Source organism: Otolemur garnettii, unplaced genomic scaffold (assembly GCF_000181295.1).
Source record: "Otolemur garnettii isolate 467f Iridium unplaced genomic scaffold, OtoGar3 scaffold00014, whole genome shotgun sequence".
Classification (NCBI taxonomy): domain Eukaryota; kingdom Metazoa; phylum Chordata; class Mammalia; order Primates; family Galagidae; genus Otolemur; species Otolemur garnettii.
In genome coordinates, this window is record NW_003852409.1 from 550939 (window position 1) to 578358 (window position 27420).

Here is a 27420-nt window from a genome sequence, read left to right on the forward strand (position 1 = left end):
GGGCAAGACACGCATAAATTATGTGTACCCCAGGTGGCTGGGGACCAGTGCACAGCACAGGTACCTGAGGCAGGCTGGGCTGCAGCTGCAGGGGGAAGGGAGAGTCCTTGCTCCTGCCTGAGTTAGGGTCAAGGAGAAAGCCACCCAGCTGCCTCAGCTGTCCTGGTCACTCCTCTCTCCGAGGGGGCTCCCTGCAGCTCTGTCCCTCTCCCTGTAGGTCTTGAGGTATCAGTGGCTCCCCCTCCTTTAGTGCCTGTAGTTCCCACTCAATACTTTGGGATTCCTTCTCCCAAAGCTGATGGGGAGTGGGATATGCACCCCAGTTCCTCACCTTTCCTCACTGCAGTCACCAAATTCCTTCCTCTTTACCTTTTACTGCTCTCCTACCACAAAGCTTCGGGGGGGGGGAGGGGGCAGGAGACGCGTGCAGTGTCTCAGCCTAGTGGCTCTCAAACCTTGCTGCATGTAAAAAATCATCTGGGGGACTTTCAAAATCCAGATGACCAGTCTGGATACAGCAGCTCACACCTATAATCCAAGAGCTCTGGGAAGCTGAGGCGGGAGGATTGCTTCAACCAGGAGTTCGAGACCAGCCTGAGCAAGAACAAGATCCCATCTCTATTAAAAATAGAAACATTATCTGAGTGTTGTGGTAGACACCTGTAGTCCCAGTTACTTGGGAGGCTGATGCAGGAGGATGGCTTGAGGCCAAGAGTTTGAGGTTGCTGTGAGCTATGACGCCATGGCACTTAACCCAGAGCAAAGGGTTGTCAGAAGGAAGAAAGGAAGGAAGGAAAGAAGGGAGGGAGGGAGGGAGGAAAGAAGGAAGGAAGGAATAAATAAATCCAGATGACCAGGCCATGCCTCACACTAGTTCATCAGGATCTATGGTGAGAGGGCGGATATCAATATTTGTCCAAACTTCTGAGGTGATTCTGATGTACAGCAAGTTTGGGAACCAGTGGGCAAGTACCTGCTACCCAGTGCGTGCAGAACGTTATAACTGCAGCATCTCAGGCCCACCCTAAACTTTCTGAACCAGAATCTGCTCTGAGATGATCCCCAGGGATTTGTGTGCAGTAAAGTTTGCAAAGCACTGATCCACGTTAAAGTTTCCCAGCATCCTCAGAGGTACACTGGTGTCTAGTCCCCAGGGCCCCTGAAATGGGGCTTCTAAGGAGGCTAACCTCTAAGGGGGCAAGCTGCTAAGAAGGGCTGGCTTACGGGTGGACTCCAGGCAGGCATTGGGGCAGCTGCCACCACTAACCAGTGAGCTTGACAGGCTTGTGTTCCAGAGGGAGCTGAATGAGGACTGCTCCCCGCTGGTCTTCACAGCTCCCCAGGCTGCCCCAGGAGGCAGGAGCCAGATGTAGGCTTGTCCGGAGGGAGAGATATTCTTTCTTATTTTCAGCAGACACTTTAGGACCTCACTGGGAGGTGGCTTTCAGGGGAGGGAGCTGGTAGGAGAGGAGGGGGAAGGAAGACATCTTGGGGGGCCAAGGAAGGAAGGACAGAGAAAGCTCCAAAGGGAGCTGGTGCAGTGCTGGCTGAGCAGCCCCACAGGTATGCTGAGGAGCCTGGTGTGTACCTGCCTTGCTGCCAAGCACACTGCATACAGTCAGTTCTCCAGCTACCCAGCCATCCGCCACACATTGACTGCTTACTAGAAACCAGACACTATTCTAAGCACTAAGGGTATAGCCCCAAGAAAAACAGACAAAAGTTCTTGCTCTCACAGAGCTCCTGTTCTAGCAATATAAAGAGAAAATAGACAAGAAAAATAAGTAAAGATAATGGTACATGCTAAGGAGAAAACATAAAGCAGGAGACAGAATTAGAAATGTTGGGGAGGAGATGAAATTTTAAGTAAAGTGACTAGGGACAACTCTGCTGAGAAGGTGACTTTTAAATAAGGAGCCAATGGCAGTGAGAGTTAGCCATGTGGCTACCTGTGGGAAGGGCACACCAAGCAGCAGAAACAGCATGTGCAAAGGCCCTGGGGCAGGAATTCTGGTGATATGTGTTGGTGGAACAGCAGAAGGCTTGCAGTGGCTGGAGAGGAGAAGAGAGAGGGAAGGAGGGAGGACATGAGGTCGTGGAAGCAAAGGGGACCATGCAGGGGCTTTGGCTTCTGTTGAGTAATCACAGGAGGGACATGATCTGACTCTGATTTTAGCAGCTCACTCAGGCTGCTTTGTTGTGGGTAGGCTAAAGTGGCAAGGGTGGCAGTGGGAGGACCAGGAAGACACGTGCTGCAAGCAATTATTGAAAGACTGACCTGTCTACAGAGTGGATGCCTCTGGCCGTTTGGGGCCTAATGCAACAAGGCTGGAAAAGGCCAAGCCACATAGCCATGAGCACCCATGGTCTGCTGGCCAGAGCTAAGGATACTCATGGAGCCGGACCAGCTAGTGGCTGGAAGGGAAAGTACCTTGGATTCTAGTCCTGGCTCTGCATGACCTTGCTCCAGCTCCTTCCTCTTGCTAAGCCTGTAATAAAAGGGTACCTACGTGGTTAGGGTGAGGCCTCTGTGAGAGTACAGAAGTGGAAACCTTGGGCCTGAGAAGCATGTGGGCAAAGGAGGGGGTCCTACCCTGCTACACACCAGAATGTGGGAGGCCATGCATCCTAGCTCTCCACTAGGGGGCACCTGGAGCAGACATGCAGTTCACAGGAAGCAGTTGGTCTCCTGCAAGGAATTGCAGTAGCCCCCTAGCACAACTCCCTGGGATGGGGACAGCTCTGCCCCTGGGCTGTCACCTTAGCGCCCAGGGTCCTATGGTTGGCAGTACTTATTCTCTGCAAAGGCATTCTAAAGAGCCCGGCAGCAGCTATTTGAGAGGCTTGCACATGGGGTGCCCGGAAGTTCCATCCATCTCGTGCCATGAACCCTAATAAACAAACCAAGAAGTAGATGGAAAAGCAAAGCCACCCCTGGCTCAAGGCATTTGGTCTGAGCAAGCAAGCTGGATGGCTCTCAGTTCACCGCAGCACACAGTTGTGTGTTTGTTTCCTCTCTTGGTCCTTGGGTTATTTAAGATGGCTCCTCAAAAGTTCACTTAGCATCTGCCCTGCACCAGGCTCTGTGCTGGGTGGCAGGTGGTCCTGCAATGTAGCAGACACTCAGGCTCAAAGGTCTCCCCTCACCCCACAGAAAATAAGAAGCCAGCTGAGATTTTGATTTCTCCAGGTCCCTTTCATTCTCTCACCTCTCCATTTATCTAAAGGTTAAAAAGGCCCAATATGATGTGCTTAAAACAGACAAAGGAGTCAGGGCAGCCATGTAGGGATGAGTAGGTAGTTCACTGCACCAAAGCAACCAGCTGACTGGGCAAGTAGGGACTGAGATCCAGCCTGCTCTCCACCTTTCAAACCCTGAATCTTGGCACAGAACTTCAACTGCTCATGACAAGGAAGGGAGAAGACCCTGAGAAACAGCCTGAGGACAGCCCAGGGGAGATTTCCAGATAAGCTACATGACCTCCTGCAGTGGCCCCTTCACTCATGTCACAGTTAAGAGGAGGACATAAGGACAGATACAGTGACTCCCTAAAGACATTCATACTTGAGCCCACCTGGGTTCTCTTCTTTCAGCCCACATCTATTTAGTACCAGAGACGGGCCAGGAGCTGTGAGAGGCACAAGTCATCCGCGAGGTGGGGTCATCATATATTTAACAGATGAGGACTCTGAGGCCCAGAGCAGGAGGAACACGCTGTGGGCCACCCTGCCAAGCAGAAGCATGATCTGGCTTTCTGGCCCCTGCCCCTGGCCTCTGCTACAAGGGCTATATAGAGACTAGCAGGCTATATAGAGACTAGCAGGCTCTATCCTGGTGCTGCTGCATGGGTAGGTTACTCTGTGCAAGCAGATGCCTCCCTCCTCTGTGAAATGGGATACCATCAACACTGACCTGGTGGGATCACTGCTAAAGGCAAGCAGGTTGGGGAATGAAAAGAAGCTGGCACAGGTCAGTTTCAGCCCTGTCCATTCATGACAAAGGGCATACAGAAGTTCTCAGTACATGTCAGCTATTGCTACCAAGCAGCACCCTCTCCCTGTCTCACTTGCCCTTACAACAGTCCTGGGAGGAAAACCATAAAGATGCAGATGGAGACCCAGGGATAGGAAGGTGACTTCCCTCAGAGGCTAGTCAACCTGAAGGCAGGACTAAGGCCAAGGGTGTGGGTCATGGTCTAGAGCTCCTGCCCACACCACACAGCATTTTCAGCCTCCCTCATTCTCCCCTATAGGCTGAGAAGTTCCAGACTTGGATTTGGACAGAGATGTTTCCGATATGGTGGAGTGTGAGGAGGATATATGTGCAGTCAGGTCTGGAAGACAAAAAGGAGGTGCAGGGGGAAGACTTGAACTTGTCCTTGTAGATGTGTAGGTGGGAAAAGTTGCCCCAGAATCCCCAGGGAACTAGTCTCAGAGCTCATTGGCTGTGAGCGTCTCTGTGCCCCAGCCAGGTCCCAAGCCAGGGTCCCACCATTCCACCCTCATCTACCCTATTCCCCCAGGCCAGCCAAGGCTGGTGGGTGGGCCTGAGTGTGGGCCAGCCTCCCACACCAGCCCACCTGCCTGCCCGCATGCTCTGTCCCAGCCGGCATGGTGGCAGGCCCTGCTGCTCCCCTGGGAGCCTGCCGCCAGGCCTGATGGCGCTGACGGAGGGAGGGAGGCCGCCAAGCTGTCAGTCTGGAGTTGCCCCTCGGAGCCCCTCCTGGCTGGAGCAAGGAGGGTGGGCCAGCGCCAGAGCCGGCTGTCAGGGCCTTCACAGAGACGAGGCCGGAGAGGCGCTGTCTGACAGCTCGCCCACCGAATTAGGACCATTTGCATGCTAATTTCCAGTGCTCTAACGGGCTGGCAGGCTGGCTGGGGTGTGTAGTGTGCAGAGAGAGGCACCCCGGCCTCCCCGCCCGAATGGAACAATGCTTGACTGATCTAGCTGCGTTAACGAGCAAATTATGGTAATTTTGTTATTACAAATGCATAGAAATTTCCAAAGCAGGCAGCCATTCAGGGCAGCTCCCTTGCTCTTCCCAGCTCCTAAATCCTGAACCCCCCATTTGCACACATAGGCTGGGCACCACTTTAGGGACCAAGATTTCCAGGGGCTTTCCTGAGTTCTCCCAGGAAGGCCCTGGGTGAGCTAAGCTGGGGCTGACCATGAGTCAGGGCACCCATCCCTGTCAGCAGCCAAGCCTCAGCCTCATTTTGTCCCCCAGGAGTCTCTGCCTGGCCCCTGGGTCCCAGCAATCAAGCAGAACCTCCACATTCAAGCTGGTTTCTTTCCATTTTGAGCAGGCAACATGGAAAATTGTCCTCACAGATGAACCCAGGACTTAAGAAATTCATTCAGCCACTTCTGTGTCTGTACTATGAATAGCACTCAGCACCCAGGAGGGGCTCAGAGATTGTCTGATGAATGAATGAGTGAGTGAGTGAAGGAAGGAGAGAGGGAGGGAGGAAGAGAGAAAAGAAGAGATGGAGGGAGGGAGGAAGATCAGACATATCCCTCATGTGAGGACAGTCCTGAGAGACCCAGACCAGTTAGCCCACTGGTAGCATAATTAATCCAAGACATCACCAGAGGAGTTTATTTGCCAACTGGCAATCCCTCCCAGTATTTATAATTGTCTACTGTCAAAATCACAATTGTCCCAGTTTTTCTGGTGATCTTCTTTTTGATTAAAAGTATGTTTTTGGAAGCATGATCTGGGATGTATCCAAGAGAGTGAAGTCCGAGTTCCCAGCTGGAAAGCATGGGTGACTCCAGGCCTAAGGTTAGCAGCAAGGCAGCTCAGTGGTGCAACCTGCGAGAGGCCAGGCGGTGGGCCAGCATCCACCCCGAGCAGTCCTCTTATATTACAACAGGGATTTGGGGTTGGGGCTGATGTTACTGAAAAGTCAAGAAGTGGCCTCAAATCCATTTTGGAAGTCAGTGGGGAATAAATCATCAATTACAAAGGAAACCACCAATGAGGAAGGTCTGCTCCTGGTGCTAAAGAAGCTAGCGCAGCTGGGATTCACTAGGGTACATAGGGCGCGTGTGAGGCAGAGGCCCAAATAGAAGCCAAGACATCACAACTTCAGCCAGGGTCATGGTCAGATTTTTCTATTTGTCTGATTTTCTAATTGGGTCACAACTTCCAGAGGGAAACCAAACCCAGGAAAAGAAAACAATCAATTCATTTTGTCTAGCTGCCTGACACCAGGCAGGAGGGAGCCTACAGGTCTCAGGCTGACTCAGATGGCAGGAGTCCAAGCCTGTAGGCACGTAGGCAGGAAGCCACGGCCCAGGTTTAGGGAAGGGTCTAGGCTCAGGAAGAGCCCAAAGGTGAGGGTACAGGGTCTTGATTTGACTTGTAGAAGCCAAGGCACCTGAGGCCCAATCCATTAATACCAATCTGCACCAGGAGAGGAGATAAAAATGCTTCCTTTTACTTGCTTTGGTGAAGAACTGGGGCGGATGGGGTGGGCAGACAGGGCAGGCTGCTGCATAGAAAGGGGGCCAGCCTGGCTCTCCTTGACTTGCCACATAACCTTGAGCAAGTCCTTTCTTTACCCCATCTGCATGGTCCTGGGCTGGGGATCCCTGACGGAGGGAGAAGTAGCTCCAGAACTCCCAAATGCCTCTCCTTGTGTCCTCTCTGACACCCCAGCCCACACCACACACCCTCCAATTCACACCTGTGCTAACTGCCTTCAGTGTTTTCCTACATGGCAGATTCCCACAAAGGCAGGGGCAAAGACCTCGGCTGGGGCTCCGCTGAGTCAATGTCCTTGATGCTGCCCTCAATGACTGGCTCTACAGCCCGCAAAAAGGTCCCAGCTGGTGGTGGCTGGTACAGAGCTGGTCTCTTCCTTCCCAGGAGGCAGATTCCATTTTTTTTTTCTTTTTTTGAGACAGAGTCTCATTATGTCACCCTCGGTAGAGTGCAGTGGCATCACAGCTCACAGCAACCTCAAACTCTTGAGCTCAAGTGATTCTCTTGCCTGAGCCTCCCAAGTAGCTGGGACTACAGGTGCCTGACACAGTACCTGGCTATTTTTTTTGTTGCAGTTGTCATTGTTGCTTAGCTGGCCCAGGCCAGGTTCGAACCCACCATCCTCGATGCATGTGGCTGGTGCCTTAACCAGCCCAGATTCTAATTTCTTTGTACTCATTCTTCCAAGTGTCTCTGGCTTATCCCTGGGGAGTTCTTCTCCTTCTGGGACGTCCCCACCCAAAGCGCTTATGGAAAGTCTTCCATTCATAAGATGCAAAGTTTTAAGGGGCTGTGGGAACCTGCTTCAATGTAAGATTCCCTGGTACAGACACGGTGTCCCCCTTAGACCAAATCGTGCCCAGGTCACATAGGGAAAGCAGTTTCCAGGCTGTAATACGGCATTTCCAAGAGTCAAACTTCAAACTGGCAAAGCTCTTCCCTGGCCATTGATATCCAGTCACTTGCTAGCTGTGTGGCCATATGCAAACCACTTTTCCTGAGCCTCAGTTTTCACCTCTACAAAATGGGGCTAACAACCACGTCTTCTCCAGGCTCTGCGAGGAACTGTGGTAATTGCTCACGAGAGAGGCTTGTGAAGGGTAGGGGTCTGTGCAGATGGTGGTCCATATTCTTAGCATTATTGTGAACAAGACCTCAAAATGGTCACAACTGTCAGGCATCCTGTCCTTGCAGGACAATGCCCATGGCATTTTGACCTGGGATTACGCTCTAGACGAAGGGCATGATAACACAGTTGTCATTTTTACATTTTCTTTCCTCCCTCTTTTATCTCTCTTGCTTTCTTTTCTACTCCTTGCTGCTTTCTTTCTCTCTTTCTTTCAACCCTGGATTTAAGACTCCCTGTTTCGGGTCCTTTATTTGTGCCCGTTGCACATAGACTCCTTATAAAGAAAATTCATTTGTTCAGGGTCACCGCGTGGTTTTTCATTAAAAACAAATTACCCGCATTCAGAGAGGACATCTGGGCTTCGCGGGTCCCATTAATGACTATATTTCCAGCCTCCCCGGCCCGGTTGCGCTCCCCTTGCCTGTCACCCTGCGTTCCTGGCCCCGGGAGGACAATGAGAGTGACAGTCAAGTGAAAGGGAAAACATGAGGGATGAGGGCGAGAGGCGAGTCCCCCGAGAGGGGAAGGAGGGAAAAGTGAAAAAAATAAATAACTCAAACAGAGGGTAACAAGGGCCATTGTCTCAGTGTCTTCCAGCAAAAAACCAGAGCAAATATTGAAAGAATGAGCCGGGGGTGTTTCAGTGGAGCTCAAGCCTTGTTTAATTACACGTACTCAGATCCTAAGCCCTTGACTCAGGACTGGGCAAGCCAGGAAGGGGACCATAGCCACTGTGCCCTTGCTGTACGTAGAGAATGGGCAGGTAGAGAATTCCAAGAGGAATTCAAGGCAGGCCCTGACCAGGAGATGGGAGTGCATGTGGCCTCCCTATAGCAGGTCATGGGCAATACCCTGGGAGTGCATTCAAGGGGAAGGTGAGGATCCCGGGGGTGGAGGAGTTGGCTTCTTATAACAGGAGTCTTTGATTCGGGCCCAGGTGGGTAGGTAAAGAAGGGGAGGGAGGAAGGAATATTTTGGAACCTAGAAGAGCTTTTCCCGAGCCATAAACGAACTGGAGTTGGGAAGGCCATCCAACTGAGGGAGTACCAGGGAAGCCCAGGCCCTCCCTTGGGACCTCTTAGTCCCCATAGGCACCAGCAGGTGGGTAGCCTGGGTCTGAGTTCCAAGCCCCGGGCCCAGCTGCTCCTGCCTGGCTGTGTGTGTATCACCTCTCGGAACTCAGAGAGCTTGCCTCTGAGATGGGGTCTCCATTCTAGCCTCAGCATACTTTCAAATGGCAGCCAGGGTAGCAGATGTGTGCTGCCTTTACAGCCTGTGAAGCCCTGTGCAGGTTATGGGTGGGGAGAGGGCCTTGTTGGTGGAATTAGCTCACAGGTGTTGGTGACTGGCTTTATCTGTGAACACACTCCTTTTGGAGGGTAGCAGCCAAGTCTCACTGGTTCTCACTGTCTCTGAGGGCTTTGACCACTGCCAGAAGCTCTCTGGGTAGAAATGTCCCAGGTAGAGTGACCTTCAGGGATAGAAGTGGTGGTCGGTCCAGCAGAGGACTGACAGTTTCCATGACTGAGGTCTTGGAGACAGAGGCTGCAGATGCCAGCAAGTCAAAGGGAGTGAAACCAGACAGCCCCAGCAGATTAAAGCTGGCTTCAGAAGGCCTCCAGTATGCAAAGGAGCAAAGCAGTCTCAGAAGCTCTACATTCACTGTCCCCCCCCCACCTGAGACACTCCTTTTCTCCCTCCTCACTCTACCTCCCACTGGCTAACAGAACTTTCTCCCTCACCAACAAACCCGAGCAGCTCAGTTCTTCCCCTGCCCCAGGGGCAGCACCATGGGACACTTGGAAGACTTTAGCTATGCCCTTAGCCTCCCCCATTCCTTGATGTGGACGATGATGTTTTCTCAATCTTTGAAAAACTCGCTGTAAGAGCGCCTTCAGAGACATCCCTCCCCCAACCCTTCTGTACAAAAATCCTGCCACTTTGTGTGCCTGAAACTCTCAGTCTAGGCTGGATCCCTTTTCTCTGTGTCCCCAGAGTTCCTGGGCTTACCTTTTATCCCACCTGTCTTCCTACCAGCCTCACTGACTTACAGACAAGGATTATCCCTTCCAACTTGTACCCCTAGACTTAGGCCAGCATGTGTAGTGCTCAATAAATGTTGAAAAGGAAGAAGGAAGGAATGATGGCTAGATGGATAGATAAATGGATGGTCACTGCAAGCTGATCAGCTCAAGGACCTTCCATCATTTATTACATTCAATATGGTTCAACATACGCAGGAGAGTAAGGCAGGAGGATCCCAGAACCATGGAGTTTGAGGTTGCTCTGAGCTAGGCTGATGTGATGGCACTCTAGCCTGGGCAACAGAGTGAGTCCCTGTCTCAAAAAAAGTAATAATTGTGTGTGTGTGTGTGTGTGTATGGTTCAACAAGAAATCAGGCTGTCTCCCAAGACATTGGGTACCATCCTATGGAGGCCCCTCCCCAGCCCACCTTGCAGCATATCATGCATGATATGCACCACAATAATGACATTTTTCACTCCAAAAGTGTAAAAAGCTTATTTTTATACTTTGCTTTTGAAATTACTTGACTACGAGTAATTTAATTGATGATTAGCTATGATTTCTCAGCAATCAAGGTACAGACTTAAGAATTCTGGCAAAATGAGAAAAATCTTACCCCCAAATTATCTTCACATGTAATGGAATTTTTGTAAACCCAAAATTTGATAGTTAATGAAATTAACATAATGTTACCACTTATAAACATTTGATATTACACTTACTAATGCCAGTTTTCCCGTTTCCCTTTCCAATTTCAGAAGCAAAAAGAGTTTTGTTCAAACCTCAAATTGTATGGGCCAGGTATGGTGATTCATGGCTGTGATTCTAACACTCTGGGAGGCCAAGGCAGGTGTATTGCTTGAGTCAGGAGTCTGAGATCAGGCTGAGCAAGAGTGAGATCCCATCTCTAAAAATAACTGGGTGTTGGGGCGGTGCCTGTGGCTCAAGGAGTAGGGCACTGGCCCCATATACCAGAGGTGATGGGTTCAAACCCAGCCCTGGCCAAAAACTGAAAAAAAAAAATAGCTGGGTGTTGTGGCGGGCAGCTATAGTCTTAGCTACTCAGGAGGCTGAGGCAAGAGAATCACTTGAGCCCAAGAGTTTGAGGTTGCTATGCGCTATGACATCACAGTACTCTACCAAGGGTAACAAAGTAAGACTCTGTCTCAAAAAGAAAAAAAAAATTCCTGTAATGCTAGCACTCTGGAAGACTGAAGCAGGAGTTCAAGACCAGTCTGAGCAAGAGTGACTACAAAAAATAGAAAAATTAGCTGGGCATGGTGGTGCCACACCTGTAGTGCCAGACACTTAGGAGACTGAAGTGGTAGAGTTTCTTAAGCCCAGTAGTTTGAGGTTGCAGATGACATCATAGCACTCTAACTCTGGCAACAGAGCAAGATTCAACAACAAAAATTGTTGTCAATTCCTGAAATGCTCTCAGACGTTTAGCTCTGGGCCACTCTGGGGCCCTGCACTCCCATCCCTGGCCCTGGAACATCAACCTCCTCTTCCAGGAGCTCCTCCAGTTCAGTAGAGGTGAAGACATACTCACAAATAATGTGATAAAAAAATAAAAAGAAGAACAACCAGGAAGAGTGAGCTGGGTCCCAAGCCTCAAAGGAGAGTGCTACTGTCCAGTGGATGAGGGTGTGGTCTGAGCTCTGGATGACCATGCAAGGGGAGTGCTCATAGGGGCGCTGCCCAGCTCAGGCTACTCTTGGGGCTTCAGCCTCTCCCTTTCTGTCTTCCCTCAGCTAAGCCAGGCCAAAGCACCTTTTCCTCATTTGCACATACCAAGACTCAGCAACATAAACAGAAAGAACTGTCACCTTGCCCTCTTGACAGGCCTTTGGGCAAGAAGTGGCCAGGGAGGCATTTGTGGCCACATGGCTTACATGTCAGACCTGCCACTTACTGCATAGCCAGATGCTGAGGACAGCTCCCCTGCTGCCACTCTGCTGAGCTCACACCACCTGGGCTGCAGTTCTGTGCAACCCTTAGCTCCTGGATTCTCATCTACTCTACCTTTGGTCAGACTCTGATTCAGCCATGAGGACTTAGTAGGAGAAGGCCCAAGGCCCAGCGATGTTGCCATTCTGCTCAGGACGCCCACCTGTGGGCTGTCCCATGCCCATCTGTGCACTAACCAAGGACTCTAATCTCTCAGGGCTGGGAGAATATTAAAGTCCACCAGCCCCAGCTGGACCCCACTTCCTCCACCCAATGCTCAGACCTCCCACAAATCCTGACTGTTCCCTTTGATCTCCTAAAAAGCCATCACAGTCCAGTTGTTGTGTTTGCAGTTTGTTTTTAAGAAACACCACTTGTAGAGGAACATGAGGAATAAAGTGTAAGTGAGGAGTCTGAACATGTGGTCTCACACACTCATGACTAGGTCAGTGCAGTTGGGTCTGGGTCCCTGCAACCGCCATCAGAAAGAGCTGGAAACTGGGAAAAAGTAAGAAGTAGACTCAATGCAGGGCTACACAGAGGAGATGAAGGTATCCTCAGACCCCAGCTCCGAGCAGCCCCAGCATTGCCCACTCCCATTGTGGGCCAGTGAGCACCTGACTTTGGGCAGGACACTCTCCCAGCTGGGACTCTGCTCCTCATCTGTCCTTGAAACTGGTCGTCCCAGGTGGACCTGAAAGCCAGGCATGTCCTGCTCTGGCAGTTTCTGGGGCTTTCTGGATGGAAGCATGTGAAAGGTGCCTGAGGTTAGGATATCCTTAGGCTTCCTGCCTTCAGTGCCAGTCATTGGAAGTCATTACCAGGTTACACATGACAGCCCAGAGCTCTCTAGTCTAGCCAGGTTGAAGCTAAGGTGCTGGATGACATCCTTCATTACGGCTGTGCACCTCTGCCTCCCCTTCCTGTCGGTCTCCCAGCAGCTCCCCAAGGCTATGCTTACCCCCAGCTCCTCCCCGATGCCCATGCTTTTTATGCACCAGTCTGTTACCCAACAATGCCCCCCCCCCAGCTTCTTAGACTGGCAAACTCACCCTTCACAGTCTAGCTCAAATGACCTCCTCTGACACCCTCCCCTGACTTCTTCCACTCTACCCTGTTGCCCAAGTGGACTTGGCAGCCCCTTTCCCTGAGTTTCCCTGGTGCTTTGTACATTTTTGAAACAGAGGTCTCACTCTTGCTAAAGCTGGTCTCCACCTCCTGGCTTCAAGTGATCCCCCTGCCTTAGCTTCCCAAAACACTAGGATTGCAGGCAGTTTCTGGTTCATTCCTGGTCCATTTCTAGGTTTTAGCTCTTACCATAGCATGTAGGGATTTCTTTTACGTCTGTCTCCCCCAACTAGATAGTGAGCTCCCTGAGGGCAGGGGCTGTGTCTGAAACTCTACCCCTAGCCCATAAATAGCACCCCATGTCTCTCAGCAAATGTTGGAAGAATTAATGCATGAACAAGGGAATGGACACCTGCATTTCATCCAGGCTGTATCTGGCATCTACCAGGTAGATTCTGATACATTCCTGGAGTGGCGGAGTGACTGGGGGCCACTAGAGGGCAGCAAAGAGTCAGGAACAAGCAACAGGTGCACGCCACTGAGCCTGGGTGAGGTTGGCAAAGGGATGGAGGGACCTTAGAAAGTATCAGGCCAGGGGCCACCAGAAACCCAAGCAAGGGGCTTAGGAAGACAGCCAGGGTTGGGTGGAAGTAAGAGCTAAAAACAAGGGCTTCATTTCCCTAAGCAAACATTTCCCGAGCCCAATGCTTAGGCCACAGAGGCTTTGGGGGAGCACTACTCCAATCTCCCACCTGAGGCTTGAGTCCCCTCCCCCAAGTTTCTGCTACTGTCTACTGGCCCCTCAGGGGTGCCCATTCCAATGTCTTCAGCTTTAATTATTGGAAAGTTTTTTGATATGAGGCTGAAAAGGTGTCCCTCTGACTCCCACTCACTGGTATCAGTCTTGCCTGTGAAACTGCAAAATATTTTACCTCCGGTTCACATGGCAAATGAGACACACAGTGGAAATGACTTGTCGGATCTCACAGTCAGTCCCAGGCTGAACCAGGCCAGGATCCTGCCTGGTGCCAGGCCCTCCATCCCTCCAGCCAACATGCGTTCCACAAAGCAAGCCTGTCAGGCAGGCAAGACTCAGGCCCAGGGATGGACATCCATACCATGTCTACCTCACAGGGCCTCCATAGCTGTGCAGCCAGCATTTCCATGACCTTCACAGACAGCAAACAAGGCAGGTTCGGGGCGGTCACAAACCTCCTTACACAGCCACATTCTTACCAAAGCATCCCTCACTTTTCTGGGGCATCTCCATATCTCTCCCTGGACCAGAACTTGCCTCTGTGCTCCTGGCCTGTCTGCCCTTGTCTGTCCTCTCTGCCTGCAGAGAGCCCCACCTGCATGTCTGCTTGGCCTCTAAAAGCTTCCAAGCCCAAATCCAGACCTTGCAGGCCAGCAGCCTTCCCATACCATACCCCTTCCTGCCAATCTGATCGACTCCATTCTCCACCCATGGGAACCCACACCAGCCCCTAGGCTTAGCCCTCTTCCCCACCCTTAGGTCCTCACCCTCCTCTTAGATAGCCAAGCATATACTTTTCATGGCCAGCTCCAGGGCCCCCTTTGCCAGAAGCCTTTTTCAACTTGCTTTTCAACCAAGCACAGGTGCGTCTCTGTTTTCTGCAGCCCCATAGAGTTGGGAGGGTTGCCCTCACTCCAGTGTGGCAATGCTCTTCTTGTTTGTGAGCTCTAATTGGCTCTCCCAATGATCCAGAAGTTCCAAGGGGTATGAGCTCTGCTGGAAAGCTCTTGAGTTGAGGCCAACTAGGCCAGGCCAGCTTTAGCCACACCCACTAGGTATCATCTAGGCCAGCCCCCACATAAATAATCATAATTACAATCCTTACACACCACTTTCACATATATCAGGCAAAGTTCTAAGAGTTTTTACATACATTACATCATTTAATGTTTACATTTATCATCATCATCCCCATTTTATACATCAAGAGGAAACTAGGACCCAGAGAAGTTATGTAATTTGCCCCAAGTCACACAGCCTGTGAGAAGCAGGATGGTAAGTCAAAGCCTAGGAGTATGACTCCAGAGTCTACCCTCCTAACCACCTTACCCCTCACTGCTTCATGGCCTGGCTGCTGCTCCCAGCCCTGAGTCAGCCCCAACACCCTTGGCTGCTCAGTCCCATCTCAGACTCAGGGCCACCACAGATGGGGCCAAGCTCTTCTCGGCAGCTTAGCCTAAAATTCCTTTTTTGATTTCAGCTACTATGTCCTGAGCACTACTGGGTGCAAGGCACTGTGCCAGGAGCCAATGACAGGAGTGAACAGACACAGCCTTGATCATTGTACCACCCTCACCTACAGCACAGGCATGAAGGGAAGCAAGGGAGGGACAAGTAAACCACTCATTAAATGACTTCAATTGCGTTCAGTGCCACAAGCAAAAAGAATAGGATGCTCTGAGAGAGGAATAATGGGTGCTGGTTCAGGGGGCACGTGGTAGAAAGACCAGTGCCCCCGCCACCAAAAATGTCCTCATCCTAATCCCTCGAATCCGTGACTGTGTGAAGTTACAGCAAAGGGGAATTAAGGTTGCTGATGGCTGGTGGTTGCTCATTAGCTGACTTGAAGATCAGAAGATTACCGTGGCTGGATCTAGGGCCACCACAAGGGTCTGTATGAGTGGAAGAAGAAGGCAGGAGAGAGACCCAGGAAGATGGCAGCAGGATGAAGACTCGGGCTAACATTTCCAGCTTTGAAGATAAAGGAAGGGCCACAAGCCAAGGAACACAGGAACCATCTACGAGCTCCCACAAAAAAGTACACAGTCCTCATCCAGAGCCTCCAGGAGGAACACATTCTTTGGACTTCTTGTCTTTAGCTCAGTGAGACCCATTTTGCACCTCTGACTTCCAGAATTGCAAGAGAATAACTTTCCATTGTTTTAAGTCACTAGTTTGTGTTAATTTGTTACATCAGTGATACAAATCTAAAACGTACCTGGTCACTGAGGAAGCCCTCTCTGAGGAGGGAAGCCACAGAGAAGTGAGAGAGAACCAGGCAGACTGGATAGAGAGCAGGGAGGGGCAGAGGAAATCTCAGGGGTTGAGGTGGAAAGGAGCAGGTGCCTCTCATGCCCTCTGCCCATGTCCAGCAGGTCCCCCCATTTTACCCTTTACCCTCACTTTCTATGTCTTTAAGAAAATAAAACCATCAGTTTAGTGAGCAGCTTAATTGAAAGGTACCTGGAAATGACATCCACCAGTCCATGGCAAGTAGAGTACCCAGGACCATTGGGACCCAGCCAATGTCCTTGTGTGCACATAGCTCTGTTAGGGCACAGGGGACAGGGCATGTGGTTCCTGGACTAGCTCCTCTTGAAGACCTTATCTCGCTTCTCATACTCACTGAAGCCAAAGGGCAGTAGCTCCCCTTCTTTTCTCCTGCAGCCCAGAATTTTTAAGAGTTTCAAATGCCATGTCAATATCTGGTAGGTTGCAAAATATCGTTGGGCAGGAATCAACTAGTTACAGTGATCAAGACACTATGAGAATCTTTGGTGCAAAACTTTTGGCATTTGCTGGGACTTGATGGAAATAAAATCTGAAAACTATCTCCATTCTAAGCTGATATAAGATGCCGTACTTGCCTTCTTCAACGTAACTGAGCAGCCAAGGACTACACAGGGTTAGCAGAGCTGCAGAGAATGGATCTGCAGACTCTATAGAGACTGAGAAGCCATACTATGCAGACGTGAGGATGCCCTAGTGCCAGAAGGGGCAGACAACACCCTGATAACAGCATCACAACTCAAAGTGAACCTAAGCCAACAAGCTGATATTTAATAGGGAAAAATGTTATGTCTATTTTTTCAGGCCCCAAAGTACAGCAGCCCAAGGGTATTCTCCTTCTAGGCTGCGGGACAGTCCCAGGAACAGTGCCTGCAGAGACAGTGTGCAGAGGCCACCCAAGAGACACAGGTGGAAATTGTGTTGAAAATAAGAGGCCCAAAGACATGACCCTAGTTTGGACTTTGAGGAACAGGAACTAAGGGCTCTGCCCACTAAGCTGAGAACTCTGCCCTGGCTCTGGGTCTAGCACTGTGTAAGTGCTGGGGATGCCTGAGAAGAGAAGGCAGTGGGGCCAGGCAAGGGGGGAAGAGGAGAAAGATGCAGAGAAGGAAAGAACAGAGGAAAGGAAAAGGAAGAAGTCACTGAGGGCGCCTGTGCAGCAGGCTCCTCTGCCAAATTCTTGCTCTCCTCCCTCCATACTTGCTCGCTCTCCCTCCCCACTCAGAAGACAAAGTCCCCAAGGCCACCCCTGTCCAGCTGCTGCCAGCAGGCTTGGTCTGTGCCCTTGCTCAGGCCTGTGATTCTTACTGCCATTGTTAATGGGCAAGGAGCCGCCATGCGTTCCCGCTGGGAACTCTGCCAGGCCGACAGCCATTTGTGTTAAATATCTTGAGCCTAGTAATTAGGGCTGGAGGAATACTGGGGACCAGAGGGCAGCCTCTGTTTGGATAAACTTGGCAAAGTTCAGCTGCTCCTCTGCACTGGGCCTCTTTGGGATTTGCAATGGGGAGTGGTGAAGGCCAGTGGAGGGCCTTAGCTTCACCTGCCAACATGCCCTTTGGATAGGGTCCAGGGCCACCTCCAAGCTGAGAGATGCTGAGAGCACACATAGGCAGCTCAGTGAAAAGAAGGGAGCACCTATGCATGGGGAGTGGAGCATGGGGGGCAAGTGGAGGAAAAACCCTAGGTTCAAGTCCTCCAGGGAAATTCCCTCAGTTCTGTGAGTCTCAGCACTTTTGGAAAATGGCCACTACACTCCTGACCTTGCCCACCACAGGACTGTTACATCACAGGGCTCCAGGGTAAGTCTTGGCAGCCTATAAAGTGCTACATGAATGTGAAGGCTCTACCTCTCCAGCCTGGCCTAACCTGCTGAAGGTTGGGAAATGAGGAGCCAGAGCTGGGGGTCAGGGGAGGATGGGGTGTATCCCACCACCTGTTGGCCTTGTGCACAGTACCTCCCTGTGATCTGCATGGACTGCTCTTGTGGCAGAGAAGGAAAGGTTCTGCAGGTGAGGACCTGGCAGGCCTCCCCAACACTGGCAAGGCCCAGGGCAAGAGAACACACAGAGGCCATTCCCCATATGTCTCGTATTTAAAAGTCATAAATCAAGCTAACAAACCGTTAAATGAAATATGCTCCCTCCTCCCACCTTGTTAAATACATCTTTGCAACAACCTGGAAGGCCAGGACTGAATTTAGAATTCTGGGCCTCCTTGGCATTCTGTGCCAGGACATGGCTGGCAGGGGGAGCCTGCCCAGCCAGGATTTGACTTGCTGTTCTCCCCACCCCAGCTCTTTGTTGCCACATGGGGCCTTGATCACATGTGTGGGGATACCCAGCCCTCACATCCAGGATCCACACACTGTCTTTAGGAGGACAGCCCCAGGGAAGAGGTTGAAGAGGCCTGGACTCCAGGGTAAGTCAGAGGAGGGGTATAGGCATGTCCCCTGGCCTGCAGACCCTCCTGGTCCAGGGTGAAAGGGGCCACTGCCTCAACAGGACCAGCTCAGTAGGGCCAGATCAAGGTGCTCTTAGGAGGACCTCCCACAGCAGGGTCCCTCTTACCTGGGTCTAAAGGTGGCCTTCACTTTGGTGACTTGGGCATGTCCCAGACCCTTTCTGGGCTCAATTTCCTTACCAAAAAGGGGGATGAATGATCCTTTGCCTATTTCAAAGCATTGTGAGATCCCAAAGAGAACCAGTGGGAGTGGGGGGGTTAAAATAACTACAGGCAGTCTCCAAGTTACAAACATTCCATTTACGTACAATGTACATTTACACACAGAATCTTTTATAGTAAGTCCCCAAATGACAAACATCAACTGATATACAACTTATGGACAGAGGCTATTACAGGTAATAAGTAAATGTACCTGTTCCAACTTACATACAAATTCAACTTAAAAACAAACCTACAGAACCTAACTTGTTTGTAACCTGGGGACTACTTGTATGCTGGATTTTTTAAATGCCCAGAAAGAGTCAACAGCATGTGTTGGGAGAGGACCAGGCCCTTAGAGCCCCTTGACACTGGAATAAATTGGGTGACCCCAGGTAAGTGACTCCAAACAAGAGACAGCATGGTGACTATAGTTAATAATAATGCATTGCATATTCCAAAACAGCTAAAAGACAGGATTTTAACGCTTCTCACCACAAAGCAATGATGAATATTTGAGGTGATAGATAAGCTAACGAGCCTGATTTGATCATTCCAAAATGTATACATTGTACCCCATAGATATATTCAATTTAAAAAATTAAATAAATAAAAATTAAAAGAAAAATGTTAAAGAGATGCTAACTTGGCAATGTAATAACATCCAGGGGAGCCCTGGTATTTTCCTCTGATTTTTTTAAACATCTTTCAAAAGAGGATACTTTGGATAACTCTGCTATGCTAATGCCCTTAATACCCAGAGAGCAAGCACAACAATGGTGTGTCATCTTGTCCCCATGCCACCCACAATGCAAAGAGACCTGGTGGCCTCCTTTCCATTTCCAAATGTTTTGAAACTGACACTTCACTGGCAAGAGGGGATGAGGTTCCAGTGGTCACAGGGTGTTGTTTAGAATCAAGTGACAAGCCCACCAGCCAACATCCTGTCTGTCTTGAAGGCACTGTCCTTCACCTCAAGGAGTAAGGCCACTGAGAGTACCTCAGGGGCTTCCCACTTGTCCATGTCACACAAACTGAGTGGGAGAGAAAGAGTGAGAACAGGGAGGGTGGGAAGTGAGAGAGGCCCCCTCTACATGGTCTGGGTGGCCTCTAGGCAGCCCCTGCACCCCTCTGTGTCCACACTTCCCATGTGGGCAATGAGGGCTGTCTGAGTGACAGTCAAAGCCCCCCTGCTCCCATGTCTTCCTCAGGGCCTGTGCTGTTGCTGGCTGGTCCCAGACCCACTGCAGGCCCAGCTGTAGAGAAAGAGGCTGAAATCACAGACCTCTGCCTGATTTATTCAGGTCTGCATCTGAGAAGCGTAGAGGTCACCTGGGCTGTTTGGGGGGATGCCCCCCCACTGAAACCCCTCTGCTGCCTGCTGTGGAGATGCCGACAGCGCAAACTCACCAGGCACCATCCCTGTCAGCGTCGGTGCTGAGTAGCTGCCCTGTCCAGCGGGGGGGACGTGCGGAGGGTACCCGGGGAGGGTCGTGCTCGCCAAGTCACGGCCTGAGGAATCAAAGCAACAAATCACAGGGTGAGTATCTCCGCAGCTAGCTGCTCATGTCCACAGCTCCCTGGACACTTCTGCACATTTGTCACGTCTGGACGCTGAATGCCAACGTGCCCCCAGGTCCCCCCTGTCGCTCACATGTGCTCTCACAAAACACATACACACTGGCATGCACACACATCTCCAGCTACCCTGGCTCCACTCAGAAAGAATTGAGTTGGGTCTCTGGACTGTCCCTGGGAAACTGGAATCCCATCCTTGGGGAGGTGGGACAATATAAATGCCAGCACACCCTGGCTTTGGCCAACTCTCTTTGCTCTCTGCTGCCCAAGCATGTCTTAGGTGTCTCCACCCCCCACACTGTTGCTTCTGCTGAGCCCTCTGTGCACAGTATCCCTCCCTCCAGCTGCACACAGCCTGCCACTACTGTCTGCAAAGACCAGCTCCTCTTTCTCAACAGCCCTGTGGTGGGCAGGAAACACCTGCCTCAGAGCCTACAGCTCCATCTCTGACCAAGTACCGAATTCTTCCTCCTCTGGCCTAGAGCTACACTTTAATTCAGCAAAGATGCAGGAAGCACCAAACACTGCTTTGGTGCCAGGACATACAGGCAAAAGGCTAGGCTCTCTAGGTATGGATAATATAATGGGCAGTGTACAGGTAGGGGCGGGCTTCTGTGCTCTGACCATGATTCCAGACTCTTCACATGTCTCTCAGCTGGAACACTATCTCCGTTGTTGATTGACTTTATTGTGCAGAAGGAAATTCATTCCACTGCAGTTTTGATGGGGTGTGTATATTAGGTTGACTGCCACATCTGCCTCTTGAAAGATGGAAGGCATTCTGCCCATAGAAGGGTGCCTGACCGGAGAATGTTCTTCTGAGCAAAGTATCACAAGAATGGAGGAAAAAGTATCCAATGTACACACCCCTATTATGAAACTAATTTAAACCTTTTTATATGAAAGCTATAACCAAATAGCCTAAGAATATGGGGAGGGGGAGGGAGAAGGGAGGGGGGAATGGGTGGAGGGAGGGGGTTTGGAGGGATTACTTCTGAGGTTTACCTTATAGGGGTACAGGTGAATCTTTCTAAGAGTAGAATGTGAACGTTTTAAAGCAATAACTGAGAAAATGACATGAAGGCTGTGTTGACCAGTTTGATGGAAGTATTTCAGATTGCATGTGAAAACCCCACACTGTACCCCAGAAGTGCATTAATGTACATAGTTACCATTCAAAAAAAAAAAAAAAAGAAGGGTGCCTGACACAGGTCCCCTCATCCTACCTAGCTGCCAGGGATAGATACAAGGGTTCTCAGAGGCGATTTGCCTAAGGACACTGAGCTGATTGGAGGCAAGGCTGGGGCTGGCGTCCAGCTCTCCTACCTCCTGGGATTGGATTCTTCCTTTAACAGGGGTTTCTCTTTTGGTTGTGTCTGAGCCCCAACAGATTCTGTTGCTATTACACACACTTTAAAAATCTTGATCCCTAAAGTAAAGGTTCAGAAAATCAGTGCCTCGCTGAAGCACTCAACTCAAGAAGCCAGATAAAAAACAATAAAATGAATTTAAAGCAAAGATAAGGAAAGGATCAGTAAAGAAAAATCAGCAAATAATGAATTAGAAAACAGAAAAAAAGCCACAACAATAAATATAACCAAGAAGTGTTATTTGAAAAGACCAATAAAATAGACAAACCTTTGTCAAGATTTAAAAAAAAAAAAACAGCACAAATATCAAAATAAGGAATAAGGTGAAGATATAACCAGAGATATGGAAGATTTAAAAATTAAATGTGGAAGTCTCAACAAAATGTATAATTTCTAGGAAAACATGAATTACCAAAAGTAGTTCAAGAAGAGGCAGAAAATACCATCAGCCCAATAACATTTTGTTTTTTATATTAAGCATCTCATCCAGGTAGCTTCTCAAGCAAGTTTTTGTTAGTACAATCTATTTTTGTTTTTGGCAAGTTCTTTTAAACTGTCAAGGGAAACATATTTCTGTTATTTAATTGTTCCAAGATATGTAAAACTATGATAATCTTCCCAATTCATTTCACCAAGCTAGCATAATCCTAATCTAAAAACGTAACAAAAGTAACACAAAATATAAAAATAAAGGCTAGACTCACAATTTATTTAATATAGATGCAAAAGGTTTATTAATGCACTTGTTGAATAATATTAGAGAAAGAATAATATACCATGGCCAAACAAGGTTGATTCCAGGTATGCAAGGATGGTTCAATATCAAAGGGTTTGTCAGGAGATCATATTAACATATCGAAGGAGGAAAAACCATATGATTATGTCAAAGACATGGAACAGGCATTGGCTAAAATTCAATATTAACTCCTAAGGATACCTCTCAGTAATTAAGAATTGAAGTATACTTCTTTGATCTTATACTGATCTTAAATTTGAAGTCAATATCATACTTAATTGGTGAACTAGAGAATTTCTATTAAAGCAAGAATATATGTAAGAAACCTATTCTCAATGTTATCATTGAAAACTATTCTGAAAGTTTTAGCAGCCAGTGTAAGACAGGATATAGACACAGGGGGATATACATCAGGAGAAGAAAAACTCAAAATTATCATTAGCTTCATATGTCCAAGGCCTGGGAAATCATAAGAAAATCAATTCATCTACTGGAACCAATGAAAGAGCTTGGCGAGGCAGGCAAGTGATGGTTTGTGTCCACTCTAGCCTTGTGCAGGACTTAGCCATCATGCTGGGGGCTCTGTCTGTTTCCAGCCCCTCCTCCCAGCCCACCAGGATGGCAGTGTGCACCCTGGGGGGCTGATAAACAGTCACCTATACTCTATAAATCATGCTGCCTCTGAGTTCCCCATTACCGAGGGGCTCCTTTGCCTTGCCCATGGCTCCATTTGTATCCAGCAAATGTCCCTAGAATAGAGGCTTCATCCTGTGACTGTATTTACTTTCCCTAGACTAATCATGAAAGCAAAGAGCCTGAGTTTTCACTTGCAAGGGAGAGAGAGAAACCAACAGCTCTCTATGTTGTCTGGACCTCCTGAATCACTATAGTGTACCAGGCATTGGGGTAGGCTGTTGACTGCCACTGTAACCATGACAGGCCTTGTTATGATATTGACTTTAGATTTAAGATCAATATAAGATCAAAGAAGATTCCATTTAATCTTTGCAGCTCACAAAATTCCTGATAAAATCTTATGGGACTGTGTGGGGAAGTCTTAGGGAGGCTATAACTTGAGGAAGAAAGGCTGGTGGCAGAGCACAGTGACAAAGACTGTCAAGTCTGCCCAGGCTAGCTGTATGACCTTGATGACTGTACTACCTCAGTTTCCTCATTTATAAAATGGGGATACTAACAGCCAACACTAACACAGAGCAAATTCTGAGCCAGATCCACACGTACACATTTATTCCTCACACTAATGCCACTAGGGAGCTACTAGTATCCCTATTTTACGGAGGAGGAAACTGAGGAACAGAGAGTTTAAGTAACTTGCTTATAGTAACACAGCTAGGAAGTAAAAAAGGGAGGTTTCAAATCCAGTCAGTAGAGCTTGCAAGTCTGCCATCCCCACCCCTGCTCCGTGCCACCTCTGCCACTATAACCACAACAAGCCTCATTCCCTGGGCTGTCGTGAGGAGTTGGCAGGAGGGTACATGAGAAACAAATATGTGGAAGATAGAATTATGACCCAATCTGGACCCACACCTTTCACCATTATCTAAGATAGACTCTCACTGGATTAAAGATTTAAACTGAAGACATGAAACTATAAAAATACTAGAAGAAAGTGCAGGGAAAACTCTTGAAGAAATCAGCCTATTCTTGAAGAATATTTTATGAGGAGGACCCCCTGGGCAATTGAAGCAACATCAAAAATACACTACTGGGACCTGATCAAACTAAAAAGCTTCTGCATAGCCAAGAACACAATAAGTGAAGCAAGCAGACAGCCCTCAGAATGGGAGAAGATATTTGCAGGTTATGTCTCTGACAAAGGTTTAATAACCAGAATCCACAGAGAATGCAAACGTATTAGCAAGAAAAGAACAAGTGATCCCATCTCAGGGTGGGCAAGGGACTTGAAGAGAAACTTCTCTGAAGAAGATAGGCACACATATGAAAAAATGTTCATCATCCTTAATCATCAGAGAAATGCAAATCAAAACTACTTTGAGATATCATCTAACTCCAGTAAAATTAGCCCATATCACAAGAGCCCCAAACAAGAGACGTTGGCATGGATGTGGAGAAAAGGGAACACTTCTACGCTACTAGTGGGAATGCAAACTAATACATTCCTTTTGGAAAGATGTTTGGAGAACACTTAAAGAACTAAAAACAGACCTACCATTCGATCCTACAATTCCTCTACTAGGTATATATCCAGAAGACCAAAAATCACACTATAACAAAAATATTCGTACCAGAATTTTTATTGCAGCCCAATTCATAATTGCTAAGTCATGGAAGAATCCATGAATGGATCAATAAATTGTGGTATATGTACATCATGGAATATTACGCAGCCTTAAAGAAAGATGGAGACTTTACCTCCTTCATGTTTACCTGGATGGAGCTGGAACATATTCTTAGCAAAGTATCTCAAGAATGGAAGAAAAAGCATCCAATGTACTCAGCCCTACTATAAAACTAATTTATAGCTTTCATATGAAAGCTATAACCCAATTATAGCCCAAGAACATGGAGAAAAGGGAAAGGGAGGGGAGGGGAGGGGGCTGGATGGGTGGTGAGAGGATAATTGGTGGGACCACACCTATAGTGCATCTTATAAGGGAACATGTAAAACTTACTAAATGCAGAATATAAATGTCTTAACAGAATAACTAAGAAAATGCCATGGAGGCTATGTTAACCAGTTTGATGAGAATATTTCAAATTGTATATAAACCAGCACATTGTACCCCATGACTGCATTAATGTACACAGCTATGATTTAATAAAAAAAAAAAAGAAAGAAAGAATTATGACCCAATCCTTCACCCTACCCATAACTACCCATCAGCGTGAAAAAGAAATAGCAGGGAGAACATAGTACTAAACTAATTTTTAGACCAAATAAATTTAGCTTTATGAAAAAGTTAAAGGAACCTTTGCAGTCCCTCCCACAGGAGGGGAGTGTACTTCTGCACCCCTTAATTTTGGGTCAGCTATATGCCTTGCTTTGGCCAATGAAGGTGCTCAGATTCTTGGTAAGCAGAAGCTTGATGCATGCTTCTGTGGCTGGGTGTGCCCCTGCACTGCTCCTGCCACCATGAGAACATGTCCTGGCTCACCTGCAGGGCCGAGGAGAGAGACATGTGGAGCAGAGATGGCCTGAGCTGTACTCAAGTCAGACTTGGTCAGCTGATCCCCACTGGCCCCACATGCATGAGCAAGAGTAAATGACCACCGTGTTAGGACCTGAATTTGGGGTGGTTTGCTAAGCAGTGGTATTGAGGCAACCACTGACGGATACAAGACTTAATAAATGTTACCTGCTCGTATTATCATCATTATTCTCTGGTTAAGGACACACTACTTGGGACCATTAAGAACACCAGAGGCTAGACACTCCCTGTTGGGAAACCCACAAAGTGAATTCAAGCCTCAAATTTGCTCCAATGGCTTACAAGGACTCTCCTGGCACTGAGCCCAGATGTCTGTGACCTTGGAGGGTGTGGGCATTTTCACCTTCTCAGTTCCTTCTCTAATGTGTCTCAAGCACATCACCAGAGCTGGGGGTGTTTAAAAACCTGTCAGCACAGGGAAGCTAAGGAGATGCTACTGCTCCTTTTAAGTGCTAATTCAGGCTTCTGGACTGGAGTGGGAAATCAGAATTAATGCATTTAAACTCGATATGACATCAAAGCACATATCTATATCATTTTTTACCAAGGAAGAAATTATTTGTATCATTTGCAACAGCACTGAATGTTATCAATGGCCTATAATAAATTTACAAATAACTAAATAAACTGACTTAAGTTCCTAACATAATTCTTCCTACTAATGGCACATAAATACATCTTGTGCAACTCATGTGTGGCCTTCTCTTTCCACAGAGAATAACCAAGACTTGGCCTCACTTACTTATGCATAGCTTTGGAACTCAAGACAAAAACCACCTCCAGAAGAGATACTTTAAAGTGACTCACTCTTTTCAATCCTGAGAGAAAGGGAAAGAATTATCTACCTACCTTGATGAGGAAACTAAGGTTCAGAGATGAATTCTGACCGGCCTAAATCACAAATTCCTTATCTTTGCTGATAGAACAGGGGCTTCAGCTCAGATCTCATGGCTTCTAATTAAATGCTATTCTTGCAAGATTACTCAAAATGTTCCTCTCAATTGGACTGCCCTCTCAAATGTAAAACATTCTACAAAGTATTTATAATGAAAAGTGTGATACCAGCACACAAACAGAAAACCAATGAAACAGAACAGAAAGTCAAGAAGTGAAAAAGACCCAACTATATAAGAAAATCTAGCAGGTCATCAAGGTAGGATCTCAAATATGGACTTTTTAAAAATAATTATTTTATTTTATTATTATTATTATTATTTTTTTTTTTTTTTGCCATTTTTGGCTGGGGCTGGGTTTGAACCTGCCACCTCCGGTGTATGAGATCGGTGCCCTACCCTTTTGAGCCACAGGAACCACCCTCAAATATGGACTTCTTATAAATGGTGTTAGGACAACTGGAGGGCCATTTGGGAAATAAAGGCTAAAAACTATCACTTTTCAAACCGTACATAAGAACGAACTGAGAGGTAAATGTAAAAAATAAAACTATGCAAGTACTAGAAGAAAACCCAGGTGAATGCCTCCCTAACCTAAGGAAAGACTTTCTATGAATGGAAACCAGATGCACATACCACATTAAAAAATTAACTAAAAATGAAACAATGACCTAAATTTAAGAGTTAAAACTATAAAATTCTTAAAAGAAAACACAGGCACAAATATTCATGACCTTGGATCAGGCAATGGTTTCTTAGTATGACACAAACAACAAAAGAAAAAAATAGATAAACTGGACTTCAAAATTTAAAACTTTTGTGCTTCAATGGACACTATCAAAAAAGTGAAAAGACCCACAGAATGGGAGAAAGCATTCACAGATCATATATATAATAAAGGATTTCTATCTAGAATATACAAAGAACTTGTACAATTTAATAATAAAAAGACAAATAACCAATTTTAAAATGGGCAAAGAATCTGAACAGGTGTTTGTCTAAAGAAAAATAAATGAAATGGCCAAGAAGCACATGAAAAAGATGTTCAACATCATTAGCTATCAGGGAAATGCAAATCAAAAACCGCAAAGCAACACCACTTTACACCCACTAGGATGGTTAAATCAAAAAGACTTACTATAACTATCATCAGCAAAGATGAGGAAAATTGAAGCCCTCATCCACTAGTGGTAGAAATGTAAAATGTTGCAGCCACTTTGGAAAATCTGGCAGTCCCCCAACAGGTTGGGTATAGAGTTGGCTTGTGACCCAGCAATT

At 47.9% G+C, this 27420-nt stretch overlaps 1 protein-coding gene across 9 annotated transcripts in view; it reads right to left on the reverse strand.

The window, feature by feature from the left end:
- PAX5 (paired box 5) overlaps positions 1-27420 on the reverse strand; it is a 184256-nt gene that overhangs the window by 19678 nt on the left and 137158 nt on the right. For 4 of the 9 annotated variants that reach the window (XM_003785141.2, XM_012802359.1, XM_012802363.1 and 1 more), the window contains one exon: positions 19785-19886. The exons of the other annotated variants lie outside the window; for them this stretch is intronic. In XM_003785141.2, coding sequence (XP_003785189.1) covers positions 19785-19886 — 102 coding nt within the window. The remainder of the gene's footprint in view (positions 1-19784; positions 19887-27420) is intronic. 9 annotated transcript variants of the gene reach the window in all.